This window comes from Callithrix jacchus, chromosome 8, assembly GCF_049354715.1.
Source record: "Callithrix jacchus isolate 240 chromosome 8, calJac240_pri, whole genome shotgun sequence".
Taxonomy (NCBI): Eukaryota; Metazoa; Chordata; class Mammalia; order Primates; family Cebidae; genus Callithrix; species Callithrix jacchus.
In genome coordinates, this window is record NC_133509.1 from 74,004,101 (window position 1) to 74,025,067 (window position 20,967).

At 37.5% G+C, this 20,967-nt stretch overlaps 1 protein-coding gene across 22 annotated transcripts in view; it reads left to right on the forward strand.

The window, feature by feature from the left end:
- Window positions 1–20,733, forward strand: part of MIA2 (MIA SH3 domain ER export factor 2) — a 121,385-nt gene extending 100,652 nt beyond the window's left edge. For all 22 annotated transcript variants that reach the window (XM_078334816.1, XM_054239890.2, XM_009005973.5 and 19 more), the window contains 4 exons: window positions 15,016–15,138; window positions 17,450–17,508; window positions 18,721–18,955; window positions 20,120–20,733. In XM_078334816.1, the coding sequence (XP_078190942.1) occupies window positions 15,016–15,138; window positions 17,450–17,508; window positions 18,721–18,955; window positions 20,120–20,286 (584 nt within the window). In that variant the 3' untranslated portion in view covers window positions 20,287–20,733. The remainder of the gene's footprint in view (window positions 1–15,015; window positions 15,139–17,449; window positions 17,509–18,720; window positions 18,956–20,119) is intronic.
- Window positions 20,734–20,967: the final 234 nt, after the last annotated feature.

The following is a 20,967-nucleotide window of genomic DNA, read 5'->3' on the forward strand; positions in this document are numbered from 1 at the left end:
TGCCACATTTTCCCAATCCAGTCTATCATCAATGGGCATTTGGGTTGATTCCAGGTCTTTGCTATTGTAAACAGTGCTGCAGTGAACATTCATGTACATGTGTCCTTATAGTAGAACGATTTATAGTCTTTTGGATATATACCCAGTAATGGGATTGCTGGGTCAAATGGAATTTCTGTTTCTAAGGCCTTGAGGAATCGCCAGACTGTCTTCCACAATGGTTGAACTAATTTACACTCCCACCAACAGTGTAAAAGTGTTCCTATTTCTCCACATCCTCTCCAGCATCTGTTGTCTCCAGATTTTTTAATGATCACCATTCTAACTGGCGTGAGATGGTATCTCATTGTGGTTTTGATTTGCATCTCTCTGATGACCAGTGACGATGAGCATTTTTTCATATGATTGTTGGCCTCATGTATGTCTTCTTTCGTAAAGTATCTGTTCATATCCTTTGCCCACTTTTGAATGGCTTGTTTGTTTTTTTCCTTTAAATCTGTTTGAGTTCTTTGTAAATTTTGGATATCAGCCCTTTGTCAGATGGGTAAACTGCAAAAATTTTTTCCCATTCTGTTGGTTGCCAATCCACTCTAGTGACTGTTTCTTTTGCCTTGCAGAAGCTGTGGAGTTTGATTAGGTCCCATTTGTCTATTTAGGCTTTTGTTGCCAATGCTTTTGGTGTTCTGGTCATGAAGTCCTTGCCTACTCCTATGTCCTGGATAGTTTTGCCTAGATTGTCTTCTAGGGCCAGGTCTTGTGTTTAAGTCTTTAATCCATCTGGAGTTAATTTTAGTGTAAGGTGTCAGGAAGGGGTCCAGTTTCTGCTTTCTGCACATGGCTAGCCAGTTTTCCCAACACCATTTGTTAAACAGGGAATCCTTTCCCCATTGCTTGTTTTTGTCAGATTTATCAAAGATTGTATAGTTGTAGATATGTTGTGTTGCCTCCGGTGCCTCTGTTTTGTTTCATTGGTCTATATCTCTGTTTTGGTACCAGTGCCATGCTGTTTTGATTACTGTAGCCTTGTAGTATAGTTTGAAATCCGGTAGTGTGATGCCCCCCGCTGTGTTCTTTTTGGTTAGAATTGATTTGGATATGGGGGCTGTCTTTTGGTTCCATATGAAGTTCATGGTGGTTTTTTCCAGTTCTGTGAAGAAAGTCAATGGTAGCTTGATGGAGATAGCGTTGATTCTGTAAATTACTTTGGGCAGTATAGCCATTTTCACGATATTAATTCTTCCTAACCATGAACATGGAATGTTTCTCCATCTGTTTGTGTCCTCTCTGATTTCGTTGAGCAGTGGTTTGTAGTCCTCCTTGAAGAGGTCCCTTACATTCCTTGTGAGTTGTATTCCAAGGTATTTTATTCTTTTTGTAGCAATTGTGAATGGCAGTACATTCTTGATTTGGCTTTCTTTAAGTCTGTTATTGGTGTAGACGAATGCTTGTGATTTTTGCACATTGATTTTATATCCTGAGACTTTGCTGAAGTTGCTTATCAGTTTCAGGAGGTTTTGGGCTGAGGCGATGGGGTCTTCTAGGTATACTATCATGTTGTCTGCAAATAGAGACAATTTGGCTTCCACCTTTCCTATTTGAGTACCCTTTATTTCTTTTTCTTGCCTGATTGCTCTGGCTAGAACTTCCAGTACTATATTGAATAGGAGTGGTGAGAGAGGGCATCCTTGTCTAGTGCCGGATTTCAAAGGGAATGCTTCCAGTTTTTGCCCATTCAGTATGATATTGGCTGTTGGTTTGTCATAAATAGCTTTTATTACTTTGAGATACGTTCCATCGATACCGAGTTTATTGAGGGTTTTTAGCATAAAGGGCTGTTGAATTTTGTCAGATGTCTTCTCTGCGTCAATTGAGATAATCATGTGGTTTTTGTTTTTGGTTCTGTTTATGTGGTGAATTACGTTGATAGACTTGCGTATGTTGAACCAGCCTTGCATCCCTGGGATGAATCCTACTTGATCATGATGAATAAGTTTTTTGATTTGCTGTTGCAATCGGCTTGCCAATATTTTATAGAAGATTTTTGCATCTATGTTCATCATGGATATTGGCCTGAAGTTTTCTTTTCTTGTTGGGTCTCTGCCAGGTTTTGGTATCAGGATGATGTTGGTCTTGTAAAATGATTTGGGAAGGATTCCCTCTTTTTGGATTATTTGGAATAGTTTTAGAAGGAATGGTACCAGCTCCTCTTTGTGTGTCTGGTAGAATTCGGCTGTGAACCCGTCTGCACCTGGGCTTTTTTTGTGTGGTAGGCTCTTAATTGCTGCCTCGACTTCTGACCTTGTTATTAGTCTATTCATAGTTTCAGCTTCCTCCTGGTTTAGGCTTGGGAGGACACAGGAGTCCAGGAATTTATCCATTTCTTCCAGGTTTACTAGTTTATGTGCATAGAGTTGTTTGTAATATTCCCTGATGATGGTTTGAATTTCTGTGGAATCTGTGGTGATTTCCCCTTTATCATTTTTTATTGCATCTATTTGGTTGTTCTCTGTTTTATTTTTAATCAATCTGGCTAGTGGTCTGTCTATTTTGTTGATCTTTTCAAAAAAACAGCTCTTGGGTTTATTGGTTTTTTGAAGGGTTTTTCGTGTCTCAATCTTCTTCAGTTCAGCCCTGATCTTAGTTATTTCTTGTCTTCTGCTGGGTTTTGAGTTTTTTTGATCTTGCTCCTCTAGCTCTTTCAATTTTGACGATAGGGTGTCAATTTTGGATCTCTCCATTCTCCTCATATGGGCACTTACTGCTATATACTTTCCTCTAGAGACTGCTTTAAATGTGTCCCAGAGATTCTGGCATGTTGTGTCTTTGTTCTCCTTGGTTTCGAAGAACTTCTTTATTTCTGTCTTCATTTCATTGTTTACCCAGTCAACCTTCAAGAGCCAGTTGTTCAGTTTCCATGAAGCTGTGCGGTTCTGGGTTGGTTTCTGAATTCTGAGTTCTAACTTGATTGCACTATGGTCTGAGAGGCTGTTTGTTATGATTTCAGTTGTTTTGCATTTGTTGAGCAGTGCTTTACTTCCAATTATGTGGTCAATTTTAGAGTAGGTGTGATGTGGTGCTGAGAAGAATGTATATTCTGTGGATTTGGGGTGGAGAGTTCTGTAAATGTCTATCAGGTTTGCTTGCTCCAGGTCTGAGTTCAAGCCCTGGATATCCTTGTTGATTTTCTGTCTGGTTGATCTGTCTAATATTGACAGTGGAGTGTTAAAGTCTCCCACTATTATTGTGTGGGAGTCTAAGTCTCTTTGTAAGTCATTAAGAACTTGCCTTATGTATCTGGGTGCTCCTGTATTGGGTCCATATATGTTTAGGATTGTTAGCTCTTCTTGTTGTATCGATCCTTTTACCATTATGTAATGGCCTTCTTTGTCTCTTTTGATCTTTGTTGCTTTAAAGTCTATTTTATCAGAGATGAGAATTGCAACTCCTGTTTTTTTTTGCTCTCCATTTGCTTGGTAAATCTTCCTCCATCCCTTATTTTGAGCCTTTGTGTATCCTTGCATGTGAGATGGGTTTCCTGGATACAGCACACTGATGGGTTTTGGATTTTTATCCAATTTGCCAGTCTGTGTCTTTTGATTGGTGCATTTAGTCCATTTATATTTAGGGTTAATATTGTTATGTGTGAATTTGATACCGCCATTTTGATGCTAAGTGGCTGTTTTGCCTGTTAGTTGTTGTAGATTCTTCATTATGTTGATGCTCTTTAGCATTTAGTGTGATTTTGGAATGGCTGGTACTGGTTGTTCCTTTCTATGTGTAGTGCCTCTTTTAGGAGCTCTTGTAAAGCAGGCCTGGTGTTGACAAAATCTCTGAGTACTTGCTTGTTCGCAAAGGATTTTATTTTTCCTTCACTTCTGAAGCTCCGTTTGGCTGGATATGAAATTCTGGGTTGCAAGTTCTTTTCTTTAAGGATGTGGAATATTGGCCCCCACTCTCTTCTGGCTTGTAGTGTTTCTGCCGAGAGATCTGCTGTGAGTCTGATGGGCTTCCCTTTGTGGGTGACCCGACCTTTCTCTCTGGTTGCCCTTAGTATTTTCTCCTTTATTTCAACCTTGTTGAATCTGACGATTATGTGCCTTGGGGTTGCTCTTCTTGCAGAATATCTTTGTGGTGTTCTCTGTATTTTCTGCATTTGAGTGTTGGCCTGTCTTGCTAGGTGGGGGAAATTTTCCTGGATGATGTCCTGAAGAGTATTTTCCAGCTTGGATTCATTCTCTTTGTCCCCTTCTGGTGCACCTATCAATCGTAGGTTAGGTCTTTTCACATAGTCCCACATTTCTTGAAGACTTTGTTCATTCCTTTTTGCGCTTTTTTCTCTGATCTTGGTTTCTCATTTTATTTCATTGAGTTGATCTTCGACTTCTGATATTCTTTCTTCTGCTTGGTCAATTCAGCTATTGAAACTTGTGCATGCTTTGCGAAGTTCTCGTATTGTGTTTTTCAGCTCCTTTAATTCATTCATATTCCTCTCTAAGTTATCCATTCTTGTTATTTCCTCAAATCTTTTTTCATATCTTTTTTCAAGTTCCTTAGTTTCTTTGCATTGATTTAATGCATATTCTTTTAGCTCAGAAAAGTTTCTCATTATCCACCTTCTGAAGTCTAATTCCGTCATTTCATCACAGTCATTCTCCGTCCAGCTTTGTTCCCTTGCTGGTGAGGAGTTTTGGTCCTTTCTAGGAGGCGAGGTGTTCTGGTTTTGGGTGTTTTCCTCCTTTTTGCGCTGGTTTTTTCCCTTTTTTGTGGATTTATCCACTTGTCGTCTGCGTAGTTGCTGACTTTTCGATTGGGTCTCTGAGTGGACACCCAGATTGTTTATGATGAAGTATTTCTGTTACTTGGTTTTCCTTCTACCAGTCTAGCCCCTTCGCTGTACGACTGCTGAGGTCCACTCCAGGCCCTGCTTGTCTGGGGTGTACATATAGCAGCTGTGGAACAGTGAGGGATGCTACCAGTTACTTTTTCTGATATCTTTGTCCAGGATGATGCCTGCCAAATGTCAGTCTTTTGGATATAGAGGGGTCAGGGAGCTTCTTGAGGAGACAGTCTGTACTTTATATGAGCTCAATTGCTGAGCTGTGAACTCTGTTGTTCATTCAGGGCTGTTAGGCTGCTATGTGTGATTCTGCTGCAACAGAGCTCATTAAAAAAACCCTTTATTTTCTCAAATGCTCTGTCTTGGGGGTTCAGGCTTTATTTTTGGATAACCGTTGAGGTGTCCTGCCCAGCTAGGAGGCAGTCTAGTCACTGTTTGCCTGCCGAGGCTCTGCCCTGCTGTTGTGTGGTTCGCCCTGTTGCTGCAGACTCTGTTCTTCTGCTGCGGTCTCCGCCACAGGCTACGCCCTGCTGCGGAGTCTCTGTTGTAGCGGGTTGCCTCGGCAACGGCAGGCTGCGTCAGCAGTGGGCGTGTATCTCAGTAGGGGCAGGTTGCCTCGGCAACGGCAGGCTGCGTCAGCAGTGGGCGTGTATCTCAGTAGGGGCGGGTTGCCTCGGTAATGGTGGACGCCCCTCCCCCACAGAGTGTCTCAGGGACCATCTGCACGGGGAGCGTTTGGAATCACGGTTTTGTCCGTCCCACTGGGCTACCCCAAACGCTGTGTCCCTGCAATCCCCTGGGCTGGTCCACTTTCCGAGTCCCGTTCAGTCTCAAGTCCAGCCCTCTCAAGTCACGGGTTCCCGGTTCAACAGGGCACCCGGACAAGCGTGCCCTGTGGGGAGCGCTGGGTAGGGCCGGCCGCTGCCACCCCGGCTGCTGGCTTCGCCAGGCGGTACATCTGCCTGACGTCCCGCGTCTTTTTTATACTTGGGAATTTCCCTGTTCTGTGGGCAACAAAGATCAGTCTGGAAATGCAGCTCTGACTCACCTCTCCGTGGATTCAACGAAAGCTTCAATCCCGGGTTGTTCTCACAGCACCATCTTGAGTCCTCCCCCTCCAGACATTCTTTAAAAAAATATTTTAATAATAACTTTTATTTGAGATTCAAAAGGTATACATGTAGGTTACATGGGTATATTGTGTGTTGCTGAGGTTCAGGTATGACTGAACTCATCACCCAGGAAGTGAGCATAGTACCCACAATTTTTCAGCCCTTGCCTCCCTTCCTCTTTCTTCCCTCTACTCTGGTAGTCCCTAGTGTCTGTTGTTGCCATCTTTATGTCCATGTGTACCCAGCATTTAGTTGTCACTTATAAGTGAGAATTGGTTTTCTGTTTTTGCATTAATTCACTTAGGATAATGGCCTCCGGCTGCATCCATGTTGTTGCAAAGGACGTGATTTCATTCTTTCTTACATCTGTGTAGTATTCTATGGTGTATAAGTACTGTATTTTCTTTGTCCAGTCCACTTTTGGTGGGTATCTGGGTTGATTTCATGTCTTTGATATTGTGAGTATGCTGGGATGATAAACATAGGAGTGCTCGTGCCTTTTTTGTAGAATGGCTTAGTTTCTTTTGGATATATACCTAGTAATGGGATTGCTGGGTCAGATAGTGGTTCTGTTTTAAGTTCTTTGAGGAATGTTAAAACTGATTTTCACAGTGGCCTAACAATTTATATTTGCACCAACAGTGTAAAAGTGTTTCATTTTCTCTGCAACTTTGCCAACGTCTGTTACTTTGACTTTTTTTAATAGTAGCCATTCTGACTAGTGGTAAGATGGAATCTCATTGTGGTTTTGATCCAAACATTCTTATTACTTAGAGGTTTTATTAGCAAGTATACACCTAGTTTCTTCAAGTAATCAACGTTTTATTTTCATTATTTTCAATAGCAGACACTACCTAATTAATAAGGATTTTAAAACTTCTTTTTAAAGTTTTCTTTTAAAACTCTGTGTGGAATATAAATGGTTATTAAAGGTTAGTACACAGATTTGGCTACCTTATTAGGATAGAACTAATTCTGCTGAAGCACAATATGTATACAAAATTTTATACAGTGTTGAATAGTCTGCAGTATATCTATTCATCTAACATTCTTATATGTGCTTTTAATTTGTTTGCATGTTTAGAACCAAGACTGGCTTAGGTGAAAAAGCATTTGGACTGGAAATCAAGAAATTTGCTTTCTGGTCTTCACTTTTTTATCCTTTAGTGTGATTTAAGAAAATGTATTAAAGATTTTTTTTAGAGACAGTGACTCACTTTGTCACTCAGCTGGATTGCTATGGCATGGTCATAGCTTACTGTAGCCTTGAACTCCTGGACTCAAGCAATCCTCCCCTCTCAGCCTCCCAAGGAACTGAGACCGTAGGCATATGCCACAATGCCTGGGTAATTTTTATTTTGTTTTAATTTGTTTTTGGAGATGAGGTCTTGCTATGTTACAACTCATGCTGGTCTCAAACTTCTAACCTCAAGTGGTCCTCCTGCTTCAGTCTCCTAAATAGCAGGGGACTACAGGCACGGGCTATCATGCCTGGCTTTTAGTGTGGTTTTTAAAACTTGTTTTATTTCTTTATACCTTTTATGTTATATAGTGACATAACCATATACAGTCTATGAGAAACTCATTCAAATATATAAGTAGGTGGAAAGTAAAAGGATAGTAAAGATACACTGTACAAACATTAATCAAAAGAAAATGGGGTCAAGAAGATACAGCAAATCTTAAGTGTGCATATGCCAAACAGCAACTACAAAGTATGGGTAACAAAAAGTGATAGCACTGAGAGGAAAAAGACAAATCCAGTTATAATTGGAGACTTCAACATCCCTCTCTCAGCAATTGGTGGAACAACTGAAGAGAAAACTCATCAAATATATAGAAGAACTGAACATTGCCATCAGCCGACAAGACCTAATTGACATTTATGGAACAAGTTACCCAACAGCAGCAGAGTACACATGCTTTTCAAGTAGCAGTGGAATGTTTTACAAGATAGATTATATTCTGGGCCATAGCGTAAAACAAACCTCAACACATTTAAAAGAAGTGAAATAATACAGAGTATGTTCTTTGGTCACAATGCCATCAAACTATAAATAGTGAACTATTGATACCTGCAACAATTTGGAAGCATCTCAATGGTTGAGTAAAGAAATCCAGCCTCATAAGTGTACATACTGTATTATTCTGTGTATATAACATTCTTTTTTTTTTTTTTTTTGAGATGGAGTCTTGTTCTGTCCCCCAGGCTGAAGTGCTGTGGTATGATCTTGGCTCACGGCAACCTCTGCCTCCCGGGTTCAAACTATTCTCCTGCCTCAGCCTCCCAAGGAGCTGGGACTACAGGTGCATGCCACCATGCCTGGCTAATTTTTGTATTTTTAATAGAGACAGGGTTTTGCCATGTTAGCCAGGCTGGTCTCGCACTTCTGACTCAAGTGAGTCACCCACTTCAGCCTCCCAAAGTGCTGGGATTGTAGGTGTGAGCTGCCGTACCTGGCCATATATAGCATTCTTGAAATAGCAATATAGAAATGGAAAACAGATTGGTGAATGTAAGAGTTTGCGATAGTAGTGGGGGTGGGCGATGGGTATGACTATAAAGGGGTGGCACGAGGGAGATGTTTTTGGTGGTACAATAATTCTGTATCTTGAAACTGATAGTGATTATACAGATCTACACATGCAATAAAGTGTCATAGAACTGTACACATGAGTTGTATACCAATATCAATTTTCTGGCTGTTACAATACACTTTAGTTATGAAAGATGTAAACGTTGAGTAAAGGGTGTGCAGGATCTCTCTAGTATTTTTGCAGATTTCTCTGACTCTTTTAAAAATGTAAAAATCCTCATTGTATATCATACACATATAGAAAAGTGTAGGTATTAAGCATATAATGTTTTTCACAATTTGAGGATAGTGATATAACTAGCAGATAAAGGGATAGTTTTCAGTTTGGTTTTTCATCTTACAAGTTTAATTGGAAATCTTATGATTTTAGCAGCAAAAAATGTTCTTGATGAATAATATAAGTAAGTTGATAATATTCACATATCATATAGTAATCAGAATTCAAATTTTAACAGAAATATTTCCTGAGAATAGCCAGTTCATTATAAATTCTTTATAAATACTAACCTGCAACAAAAATTTATCAATGTGTTTATCTTGCTCAGCACTTCAGTCTGTAAGAAAAAACACAAAAGTGTTTTCATATTTAGAATGTAAATATTATAGATCAAAGAGACCTGGTAAGAAAGTAGTTTAAATTGTTCATATAATTCTTTGCCAGAGTTAACTGTATAGCAAAGATGATTCTCACAAACACTTTCCAATTGTATGTATTAGCTTCTTTTGTCTTCACTTTTAGAAATCAGAGTGAGGTATCATCATTTATTAAGTAGATAGTGTCACTATCCTGTAGATCAGCAGTCCCTAACCTTTTTGGCACAAGGGACTGGTTTCATGGAACACAATTTTTCCATGGTGGTTGTGGGGATGAAAGCGTTCACTTCAGATCATCAGGCATTAGTTATATTCTCAAAAGGAATGTGCAAGCTAGATCCCTCACCTATGCAGTTCACAGTAGAATTCGCACTCATATGAGAATAGAATGCCTCAGCTGATCTGACAGGAGGCAGAGCTCAGGTGGTAATGCTCACTTGCCCCACGCACCTCCTGCTGTCAGGCCAGTTCCTAACAGGCCACAGAGAGGTACCAGCCCGCAGCCCAGGGGTTAGGGATCCCTGCTGCAGATGACTTCATTCATTCATTCATTCATTCATTCATTCATTCATTCATTCATTTCCCTGTCTTATGGTGCTGCTAGATAAGTACTTCTAACTGTAGCTCAGGTTGGGGGATATAGTTTGAAAATTGGTGCCATAGATTTAGATAGAAAGATACAGTAGGTTAGTAGCTTTCCCAAGGAGAAGGAGTTAAACTGTTAACTCTATATTTTTAGTTCCAAATATATTTTTAGGGTCTATATGGTATAGTTTGCTTCATTTTTAAAATAATTTCTACTGAACACCTTATTCGAGATGTTGGGATAAAAAGGAATAAATTATTAAAAAGGTGTGGTTGTGTAATTCAGTGATGAGTTAATGAAATGAATGTAATACTGAAACAGATCTTTTACTATAACAGCTCGGTCCAGTAGAACTTTCTGCAATGATATAAAAACTTTTTATATCTATACTGTCCAGTATGATAGACATTAGGCACATGTGGCTAGTAAGTACTTAAAATATGTCTGGTATAACTTAAGAAATAGAATTTTTAATTTTACTGAATTTTAATTGTCAGTTAAAATTTATTTTCTTTTCTTTATTATTTTGTTTTGTTTTGAGACAGAATCTCAGTCTGTCACCCAGGCTGGAGTGTAGTGGCATGAACACAGCTTACTGCAGCGTTGACCTCCTGAGCTCAAGTGATCCTCCTGCGTTAGCTTCCCAAGTAGCTGGGATTATAGGAATGCACCACTAATACTAGACTAATTTTTAAATTTTCTGTAGAGATGGGGTCTCTCCAGAAACTGCCCAGGCAGGTTTCAAAATCTTCGACTCAAGCAATCCTCCCATTTTGGCCTCCCAAAGTGCTGGGATTACAGACATGAGCCACTAAGCCCTCCTTGTACTTTTTTTTTTTTTTTTTTTAACTTTAGTATTCTTAGTTTTAATTGTTTAAAAGAACAAGGAGTGTGTATACGGTTTTTCTTACTTTTGTTGGTTCTTATCTTTTACTGATTTGGGTAATATATTTTATGTAAGCATAGCAAAGAGAGTAAGCAACTATACTTTGGTGGTATAATCATGAGTTAAGTGTGGTCTTTAGCCTGGCATGTTAAAAACTCTTGTTCTTGAAGAGTTGAACAAATAAGAGACATAGAGTGTACAGCTAAATTGATGAGAACAGTTTTGACTCTTTCCTTGAGAAACAAAAGTATGCTAAGCAGATCAAAATACCTTGGATAGCTTTGAACACATAGGCATAGATTTTTACTTCACTGTTTCTGATTTGTAGACATTTATGTTCATTGTCCTTCTAGCTTCTGAACAGTTTTTCAGACAAGATTCATTTGGTAGAATTACAGTTTGTCTTAAGGCTCATTTTGATCTCCTTGATGAAAACTTGTAGTCTTCACATACTTAATAAGGTGCTCTAAAGTCTTGGTATATGCTTTTATCCTCTCAAAGAATGATATTTACTTAAAGTTGTTCCCAAATTTTAGGCTACTACTTTTTTGGGAATACATATTTCTTAATCACTTATATTTTGTATACTGATCCTTTATAAATTCTAATGATTATTTGGTTGATAAATTGCCACCGTATGCGTTTTTATAAACTTTAAACATCTGTGTTTACTTTGTCAGTCTTCCAGAAGAGACTAAGTTGAGGAGAGATTAAGATCTAGGGACAAATATAGACAACTTTCTGAAAATGTTTGCTTTGAATGAAAAAGAGATGAGATGGTAGCTGGATGGAGAGATATTTTGTTTTTTAAAGATGGATAATATTATAACATTTATTTGCTGATTGGAATAATTCAGGCTAGAAGGAGAAATTAATGATGTTTGGGTGAGAACTCAAACATTAGTGTAAAGTGTAGTATGAAAACAGGGCATTGTTAAGCATCAGTTTGAAATTTATAGTCATAAATTTGAATGAGACCAGTCAACACTCTATTTTTAATATAGTTTGTAATCATAACAATAAGCTTAATTTATCATCAGATATTGATAAAACTATAAAATTTATTTGTGTTGGACTAAATGCCATTTACTAATCATTCTAACTCTCTTAAGAGTGTTATTCTGTTATTCCCGTATAGATGAAGAAACAAAAGCACAGAAAGGTTGGGTAACTTGGTGAACATGACAAATTGAGATATTATAGCACAGTCCTGGATATCAGCTTTGGGAATTTACATATTAATATTTGCTTCAGATATATATGTGTTTTTTTGTGTGTAAATGTGTAAATAAAACATAGAAATGTATAAATAAACTATATAAATCAGTTGAACACTATTACATTTCCTTTTCTGGGCATAATACCTTCCTTTCCTAGAGGCAGCCACTCATGAGTTTAGTGTGTGTAGACTTTCAATTCAAATAATGATTTTTTTAAAAAGTAAAGTTCTGTTTTACCAAACTCCCTTATTAGCATTACATACTTGATTTCTTTCCATGTTAATATATATAGAATTTATTACTTTAATTGTGGTATAGTATTTCAATATGTAAGAAATCACAATATATTTATCCAGTTCTGTTGGTGAGCATTTAGAGTGTCTCTGGTGTTTCACCATTACTAACAATGCTGCAGCTAATACACTTTTTGTATATATATTCTTTCAAGATGAGTCCAGGAAATGGAATTGCTAGGTGAAATGATAGGATATGCATATTTTTTGTTTTATTTTTAATTTTAATTTTTTGAGGCAGCGTCTTGCTTTGTCACCCAGGCTGGGGTGCAGTGATGGGATCTTGGCTCACTGCAACCTCAGCTTCCTGGGTTCAAGCAATTCTTGTGTCTCAGTGTCCTGGGTAGCTGGGATCACAGGTCTGTGCCACCATGCCTAGCTAATTTTTTGTGTGTTTTTAGTGGAGACGGGATTTCACCATGTTGGCCAGGCAGTCTCGAACTCTTGGCCTCAAGCAGTCCACCTGCTTTGGCCTCCTAAAGTGCGGGATTATAGGCATGAGCCACCGCGCCTGGCCTGTTTTTGTTTTTTATAGACATCTCTCCATCGTCCTCAGCAGAAGCCATGAATGAAATATGTGAGAGTAGCTGATTTCTGCAGTATACTTATTCCCACTCCTTATTTATTTTTTCTTCTGTTTTTTTCTTCTTCCATTCTTTCTTTTTAATCATCTCTTCTATTATAAGGGTGATAGAAAACAAAAGTATGAAAGCAAAAAAGAAAGGGACCTTTCATGTCCTTGTTTTCCATAGTTCATTTCAGTCGTTCGTTGGTCATATGCTTTCCACATAGCTGTGTCATATTATGTGTATGTATATATGTGCATATGAGTGTATGTATGTATGTGCATTTGACTAGAACACCCTTGATTACTTGTTTATCTATACTTTTCTTTCAGGGCAAGCTTTACTGACTCAGACTTCATTTCTGATTGCTGCAATCAGAAGTAGATAGGCTACCTCTTATGTATATTTCCTTTTATTAAGTCATTAATCACATTGTGTTTCTATGACAATTAGACTATAAGGGCATGGACTTGTATCAAGACCAACACTGTATTGTTTGTGCCTGACACATACTAGGTCCTGGTAAGATTTAAGGAATGAATTGTTTTTGCCAGTGGAGGGCAACGTAGCCATGTAGTTTACTAAAGTAGTACATTTGTAACAAAGTTTTTTATTTCTGAGGTTGTTGATGTGTGGGGATATAATTTAGAAGCAAAATAATTATGTGGCATCTTGAGACCTGATTTAAAAAGAGTTGATTTTCAGGTTCTTTATTTCATCCCCTTGCCCAGTTCCACCATTTAATTAATCCTGTGTTTGAAGTAGAAAGGGGAAACTCAGTTTAGGTCTTGGTGGTTGGTATTGACCTTTTCTTTCATTAGGCTAACTCAAACCCCTTGAAACAGCTCCTCCCTGAGATTTTGAAAGGGAGTATAAATGAGCCTTCAAGCTATCTGGATCTTTCTCTCCTCTGTCACATCCACTGACCATTGGGATTAAATATAACTCTCTTTATTGACTCTGGTTGATGCCAGGTGATTTCTTTGGTTTTGTGTAGGAGAGATGATGTGTCAATAAGGTCCCCTATGGCAGAGTCAGAGGAGAAGTGACATATCTAACACTGATTCTATAAAGTCAGTCATTAGAGGCAATTTGGGGTTGTTAATCTGTATTTGTAATAGGACAGGGGAAAGTTACACAATTCTCCTTTTTTTTGGAGGTGGACATATGCATATCTAGTCTAGCAGTCTGCCATCACCTCTCAAGAATGAGATAGACTACCTATACTAAGAGTGATGAGTTCCACCAGGACCCAGGAATTATTAAACCAATTACTTTTGCACCAACCTAATACCATATTGTCATTATAAATCACCCCTGCGGACAAAGGAGGGTAGCTGTAGAAGCACCTGAGATAATTGGTGTCCAAATTTATGTCTCTCCAGATGTTCTTTATTTCAGCAATGGGAAACTTTTACTCATCTGTTGAGTCAGAGAGATCTTTCGCTTTAGTTTTTTTTAAAATTTATTTTCATTTAATTAATTAATTTATTTATTTTGAGATGGAGTCTCACTCTGTCACCCAGGCTGGAGTGCAGTAGCATGATCTTGGCTCACTGCAACCTCTGCCCCTCTGGGTTCAGGTGATTCTCCTGCTTCAGCCTCCTAAGTAGCTGGGATTACAAGCATGCGGTACCATGCCTGGCTAATTTTTGTGTTTTTAGTGGAGACAGGGTTTCACCATGTTGGCCAGGCTGGTCTTGAACTCCTAACCTCAGGTGATCTGCCTCCTCGGCCTCCCAAAGTGCTGGGATTACAGGTGTGAGCCACTGCACCTGTCTCTTTCCATTTGGTCTGGAATAGATACTAAATTTCAAAATGTCAATATTACTGAAAGTTTGACAATGATGACCTTTGAATGATACTCTTTCTGTTTTGATGACAAATTATCACCTGTTCTGCTAAATTTCTTGCTGTGCTTAAAACATTTTTTCCTTTTTATTTTTTTCCTTATTTTATTAGCTGTCTCTTGGGTCTTTTTTTTGATATATTGATGTATTTACTTCCATCCATTATTATTAAAATTGAAAGTTAAATGAATTCACTTATATGTATAAAACTAAATTCTGTTTTCACTTATTCTAATTTACACATAGTAATTGAAACTTTCAGAGTCCAAAGTAGCAAATTATGCTTGTGTTTACTATGAAAGTTATTGCTATAATAAAATATGCAATTCTTCTGAAATTGTTTACTGTTGTCAACCAAGAAGACGAGTTTAAGTTTTAGAATGGAGGTCAAATGTATAAGTTCAATACATTAAACTTAAGTAAACTTGATTTATATTTTTATTAATGAAAACATTTTAAAAACTTATTTTCAAGGACAATCATATCCTGATTCAGCTCTTCATCCACAAAGGCAAGACAGATTTTATTCTAATTCTGGTAGACTGTCTGGACCAGCAGAACTCAGAAGTTTTAATATGCCTTCTTTGGATAAAATGGGTAAGAAGTACTTTGTGTTTTTCTTCTTTAGAAATTTCAGTTTCATACTAAAGAATTGGAAGCTAGATTAAAGGCCAATATAATTGCCATCTCTGGTAGTTCTAAGGCCAAAATTTCTTTCCTGAAAACATCCCGGTTTTATGTTTCTTGTTATATTGTACACAGACATGGCATTCAAATATATGTTGGTGGGTTGGTTTGAGCACTATGGTAATAGGTGTACTCCTTATACGTATGATGATAAATTTTACTCTGTTCTATGACTAATTTTTTGATTTTTCTATTCCACTTACACATGTCATGTTTAGTAATCAGGGAAATAAGGCAAGCAAGTGTGAATGGATACATAAAAATCCACCAGAAAACAATTTAGATGCATGTTCTGTTGATATTTTAATCAGTTATATTATTTAAACATTTCATACTTAGATATAACTAACATATACTGAGCAGTCTACTATTTGTAGACTCTCTTTTGCTTAAACTACCTCACAGCAACCCATTAAAGTTGGGAAATAGATGTATGCAGTGTATCAACCAGAAGTACAGAACATTAAGAAAATAAAAAAATTTTTTTTAAGTCAAGAATTAAAGTACATGTATTGGTAAAAGGTTTCCTTAGGAAAGGACATATATTTGAAAGAGAGAGTATTATCCAGTGGAAATAGTTTACTATTTCAGAGAATAAATATTTTGTTATTTAAAAGAATATTAAAGAAAAAATATATATAGAGAGAGGGAGAGAGTGCGCGCAAGTGAGCATGTGCCCTGCCCTGTCATCCAGGCTGAATGCAGTGGTATGATCTCAGCTCATCACAACCTCGACCTCCTAGCTCAAGTGATCCTCCTATCTCAACACTTGAATAGCTGGGACTACAGGAGTCCATCACCACACGTGGCTAGTTTTTTGTATTTTTTGTAGAGATGAGGTTTTGCCATATTGCTGAGGCTGGTCTTGAACTCCTGGGCTCAAGCAATCCACCTCTCTTGGCCTCCCAAAGTGTTGGGATTACAGGCATGAGACACTTTGCCTAGCCTAGAAAATCAGTATTTTATTTTATTTTTTGAACTTGAACTCCTAACCTTAGGAGATCTGCCTCCTCGGCCTCCTTATTTTTCAGATAGAGTCTCGCTCAGTTGCCGAGGCTGGAGGGCAGTGGCACCAACTCGGCTCCACTGCAACCTCCACCTCCTGGATTCAAGTGGTTCTCCTGCCTCAGCCTCCTGAGTATCTGGGACAACCGGCACCCACCACCACTCCCAGATAATTTTTTGTGTTTTTAGTAGAGGGATTTCACCATGTTGGCCAGGCTGGTCTCAAACTCCTGACCTCAAGTAATCTGCCCTCTTTGGCCTCCCTAAGTGCTGGGATTATAGGCATGAGCCACTGTGCCTGGCCAAAAATCAGATTGTAAGAGTGTAAAAATAACAAGCAAAGAAAGCAGTCCCAAGGTCTTACAGAAGTATAATTAATTCTTTCTGTTTGGTTTTAGAAATTGTATTCCCACCATTACATCAGGTTTAATGGAGTGAAAGTAATGTGAGATTAAACATTCATTTCTATGCTATTTAAAATTTTTTACATGTGTCAGTTTTTTAATACTGGTTGACTAATACCTAATTTGGCATAATAATTTTTAAGTGCTACTGTTTGTAGTTGAATATTTCAGTGTTGTGAAGCACATGTGAAAAATGACCAGTAAGACAAGAATATTGATAACTGGCTGAAGTCATGGACTTTGGAGTCTAGTTAATTGGGGAAGGAAGTGAGGGAGGAAACTCACTGGTCAGAGGAGTGGAACATCAGTGACTTCCAAGGACAGATGTAGTGAGTTACTAAATGAGAAAGCTAGAAGAGGAGAGGTAGTTGTGGTCAGAGGGGATTGCAGTTCTTGATGATAACAAAGTTTTGGAACAGTAGCTAAATTCCAATGGCTAGTCTCTCTTAATGGAGGAATAAGGAAGGAAAGATGAGGAGGAAGGAAAAGAGGATGGGAGAGAAAAATGAAAGGAGGGAGGGGGAAAAGAAGGAAGGAGAGACGTGCTTCCTCCCAGGTGTCTTTTTAGCATGCTGCAGCAGCAGGATTGCTTAGGAAGAGAATCACTGCCACATGCCACTGCAGAACTCTTGAGTCTGCCAGAATTTCTAGGAACCTCAAGGTTTTCTTGTGGCCCCGATATGCCGTGTTGGTGTCCAGCTGGTTTATGTGCCAACAAGGGGAGTAGGAAAAATACGAGTTTTGTGATCTGGAAATACTAAAGGAATGAAGGATTAATCATGTACATTTCATGGTTTAACTTTTATGTCTAGATGGGTCAGTGCCTTCAGAAATGGAATCCAGTAGAAATGATACCAAAGATGATCTTGGTGTAAGTATTGAAAGTGGAATTGTATCCATGTATTCAGTTGCCCTGGCTAGAGTGCAGTGGCACCATCTCGGCTCACTGCAACCTCCGCCTCCCAAGTTCAAGCAATTTTCCTGCCTCATCTTCCTGAGTAGCTGGGGTTATAGGCATGAGCCACCACACCCTGCTAATTTTTGTATTTTTTTTAGTAGAGATGGGGTTTTACCATGTTGGCCAGGCTGGTCTTGAATTCCTGACCTCAGAAGATCCACCCGCCTTGGCCTTCCAAAGTGTTGACATTACAGGTCTGAGCCAGTCTTCTAATCTTATGGTTTACTAGAATATAAATACAGCTAATCATCTAGATTTTGATACAAAGCTGATTTTCTCTTTTTGACTGATAAACTTCTTTTTTCTTTTTTTTTTTGAGTTGGAGCTTTACTCTTGTTGCCCAGGTTGGTGTACAGTGGTGCGATCTCTGCTCATCACAACCTCTGCCTCCCGGGTTCAAGCAATTCTCCTGCCTCAGCTTCCTGACTAGCTGGGATTACAGGCATGCACCACTACACCCAGCTAATTTTGTATTTTTAGTAGAGATGGGGTTTTTCCAGGTTGGTCAGGCTGATCTCGAACTCCCAACCTCAGGTGATCCTGCCCGCCTTGGCCTCCCAAAGTGCTGAGATTACAGGTGTGAGCCACTGCATCTGGCTGACTAATAATACTTTCTATGTAGCATTAAAGCTGTTTCTTTTGTAGATTGTAAGCTATGGCGATAAAATAGAATTTGCAGACTAGGAGTTTGAGTTAGTTTAGTAGTTGAACAAGATTTAATATTCCCCCCACCTTGGATTTTTATTTGAATATTTTAAAGTATATTTTTGTGAATTAAAATATTGATTTTTGGAAAATATAAACATAGACATCTTGTATTTTCTTTTTTCCCAGTATATATTTGATAAAAGAATATATATTTTGGTGTTCTTGGGCTATGTTTCTGTTTTATCTTTAGCCAGAATACTACTTTGTTGGTTAAAGCTGTTTTTTGTTGACTTAATAAAATATTTGTGATAGCCAAAGTGTGATAGCTGATATATTAATGTGGAAAGCTGTTTGAATCTTTCTGTGGAGGTTTCTAAGAATATCATGGAATGCTTTCTGTCTCTAAGCTTGAGATTTTCAAGAAAACGACTGCAAATTTTGCTGTTTTAGTTACTACCGTATGTCAATTTGTTATAGAATTTAAATGTGCCTGATGCATCTCTCCCCGCTGAAAATGAAGCAGCTGCCCCTGGCTTTGTTCCTCCACCTCTTGCTCCTATGAGAGGTCCATTGTTTCCAGTGGATACAAGGGGCCCCTTCGTGAGAAGAGGACCTCCTTTCCCCCTACCTCCTCCAGGAACCATGTTTGGAGCTTCTCGAGATTATTTTCCACCAAGGGATTTCCCAGGTCCACCACATGCTCCATTTGCAAGTATGCTTGTTTTGTATAAAAAAAATTTTTTTTAAGTTCAGTATGTGTTTTACTAATCAGAGATATTTTACTATATGTTCATGTAGTAACACAGTGGAGGAAAAATTTTTCTAGCATTCTGTGAGTATACCATTACTTTTCCAAATTGGGAAGGCAGCCAGCCATAAGTGGACTATAATGAGGTTTCAACTTGATTCATCTTAATAATATAGAATTATTTCTATATTTTGGTAGTCAAGAAAATAGTTGACGTTTTGCAGGTCTTATGATAGAACTAAAATTATCTGTACCTTGTTTGGTAGCAACTGGTTATTCTGGCAGTTAGCTAAACTATTTAAAATTTATATTCTAGCGTTAAAATTACTAAGTTATTTTTAAAAGTCTTTTTCATAAGTAGTACTGATGTAGTCATACTTATTTAAAATTTAAAATGTATTTATTATGTACGACCTAACCGTTGAATTTATTGAATTCTTTTAAAGGTTCACATAAGAACAAGGGAATAATACGTTGCTTTTATTTTCATACTTTACCGTTTTTAACTATAGGGTTCTGTAGAATAAATATGTGGTTACCAAATACTAGGCTTTGCCAATGAGTGTCTCATGTAGGCATTCCTTCCCTTGTTTCTCCTCTCTTTTTAAAGCTTAAAGTGAATTAAAATGAATTTTGTTTGGGGAAATTTTAAGGTGGTCTTTGATATAACTGGAAATGTTTTAGTATAATATCAAATCAGAATTGGGACTCAGTGATATAACAGGAAATGTTTTAGTATAACATCAAATGAGAATTGGGAATCGATGTAAATTTTAAGTTTGGTGAAAATTATATTACGTTAAAATGTTTTTTTTGAGAAGGACTTTGATAAAGAAAAAGTTATTCTTACAGTAGGTTTTATATATTTTGAAATAATTCCTCTTTTTTTAAAACAACAGGTATTAAGATAGGACAAAAATTACATAAAAAAATAATATTTCCTTTACTCATCTATATTTGAAGAGGTACATTTTTCTCAATGTTGTAAAAATTAATTTGTTAGATTAAGTATTCTGGTGTCAATTTTCAAATAAAAGAATAGGTAATGGAAATTATAAACTTAATTTATTAGTGCACAGTACAGGTTCTTAAAGTTAAAAAATGTGTTTTACCAATCTCTTTGAACAGTGAGAAATGTCTATCCACCGAGGGGTTTTCCTTCTTACCTTCCCCCAAGACCTGGATTTTTACCCCCGCCCCCGAATTCTGAAGGTAGAAGTGAGTTCCCTTCAGGGTTGATTGCACCTTCGAATGAGCCTGCTCCTGAACATCCAGAACCACAGCAAGAAACCTGACAATATTTTCTCTCTCTTCAAAAGTAATTTTGACTGATCTCATTTTCAGTTTAAGTAACTGCTGTTACTTAAGTGATTACACTTTTGCTCAAATTGAAGCTTAATGGAATTATTATTCTCAGGATAGTATTTTGTAAATAAAGATGATTTAAATATAAATCTTATGAGTAAATTATTTCCATTTTATTTTATTCTACATAGTATAACTATTTTAATTTGGTTAACTAATCCACTATTACATAAACAATAGTCGGAGTTTTTATATATGTAATCTTGCAGGTGGGGAGGCTTTAAATTCTAAGGGCTGTGTCTTTATGCCAAGAACTGTATTTACTGTGGTTGTAGACAAATGTGAAAGTAACTTTATGCTTAATTAAATAAGTAAATTTTAGTTGATTTAAAGACTTGTTTGGCAATAATAATAAAGTCAGCTAGTTTTTCTGTAAATATGGCTCTATTAATTAACTTTTTTTCTTTTTACCTATAACTTTGAGGTACAAAACTAAAACTTACATGGGTCTTTCTTCTTCATTTATGTTATGAAAAATGTGCTTTCTTTCTCGCAAATAGACGTGAATGGCCCAAAGCAACAAATTAATACACTTTTAAAAGTTAAAATTGATTGTATTTTATTTTTTTATTATTTATTTTTATTTTTAAAATTAATTTATTGTACTCTAA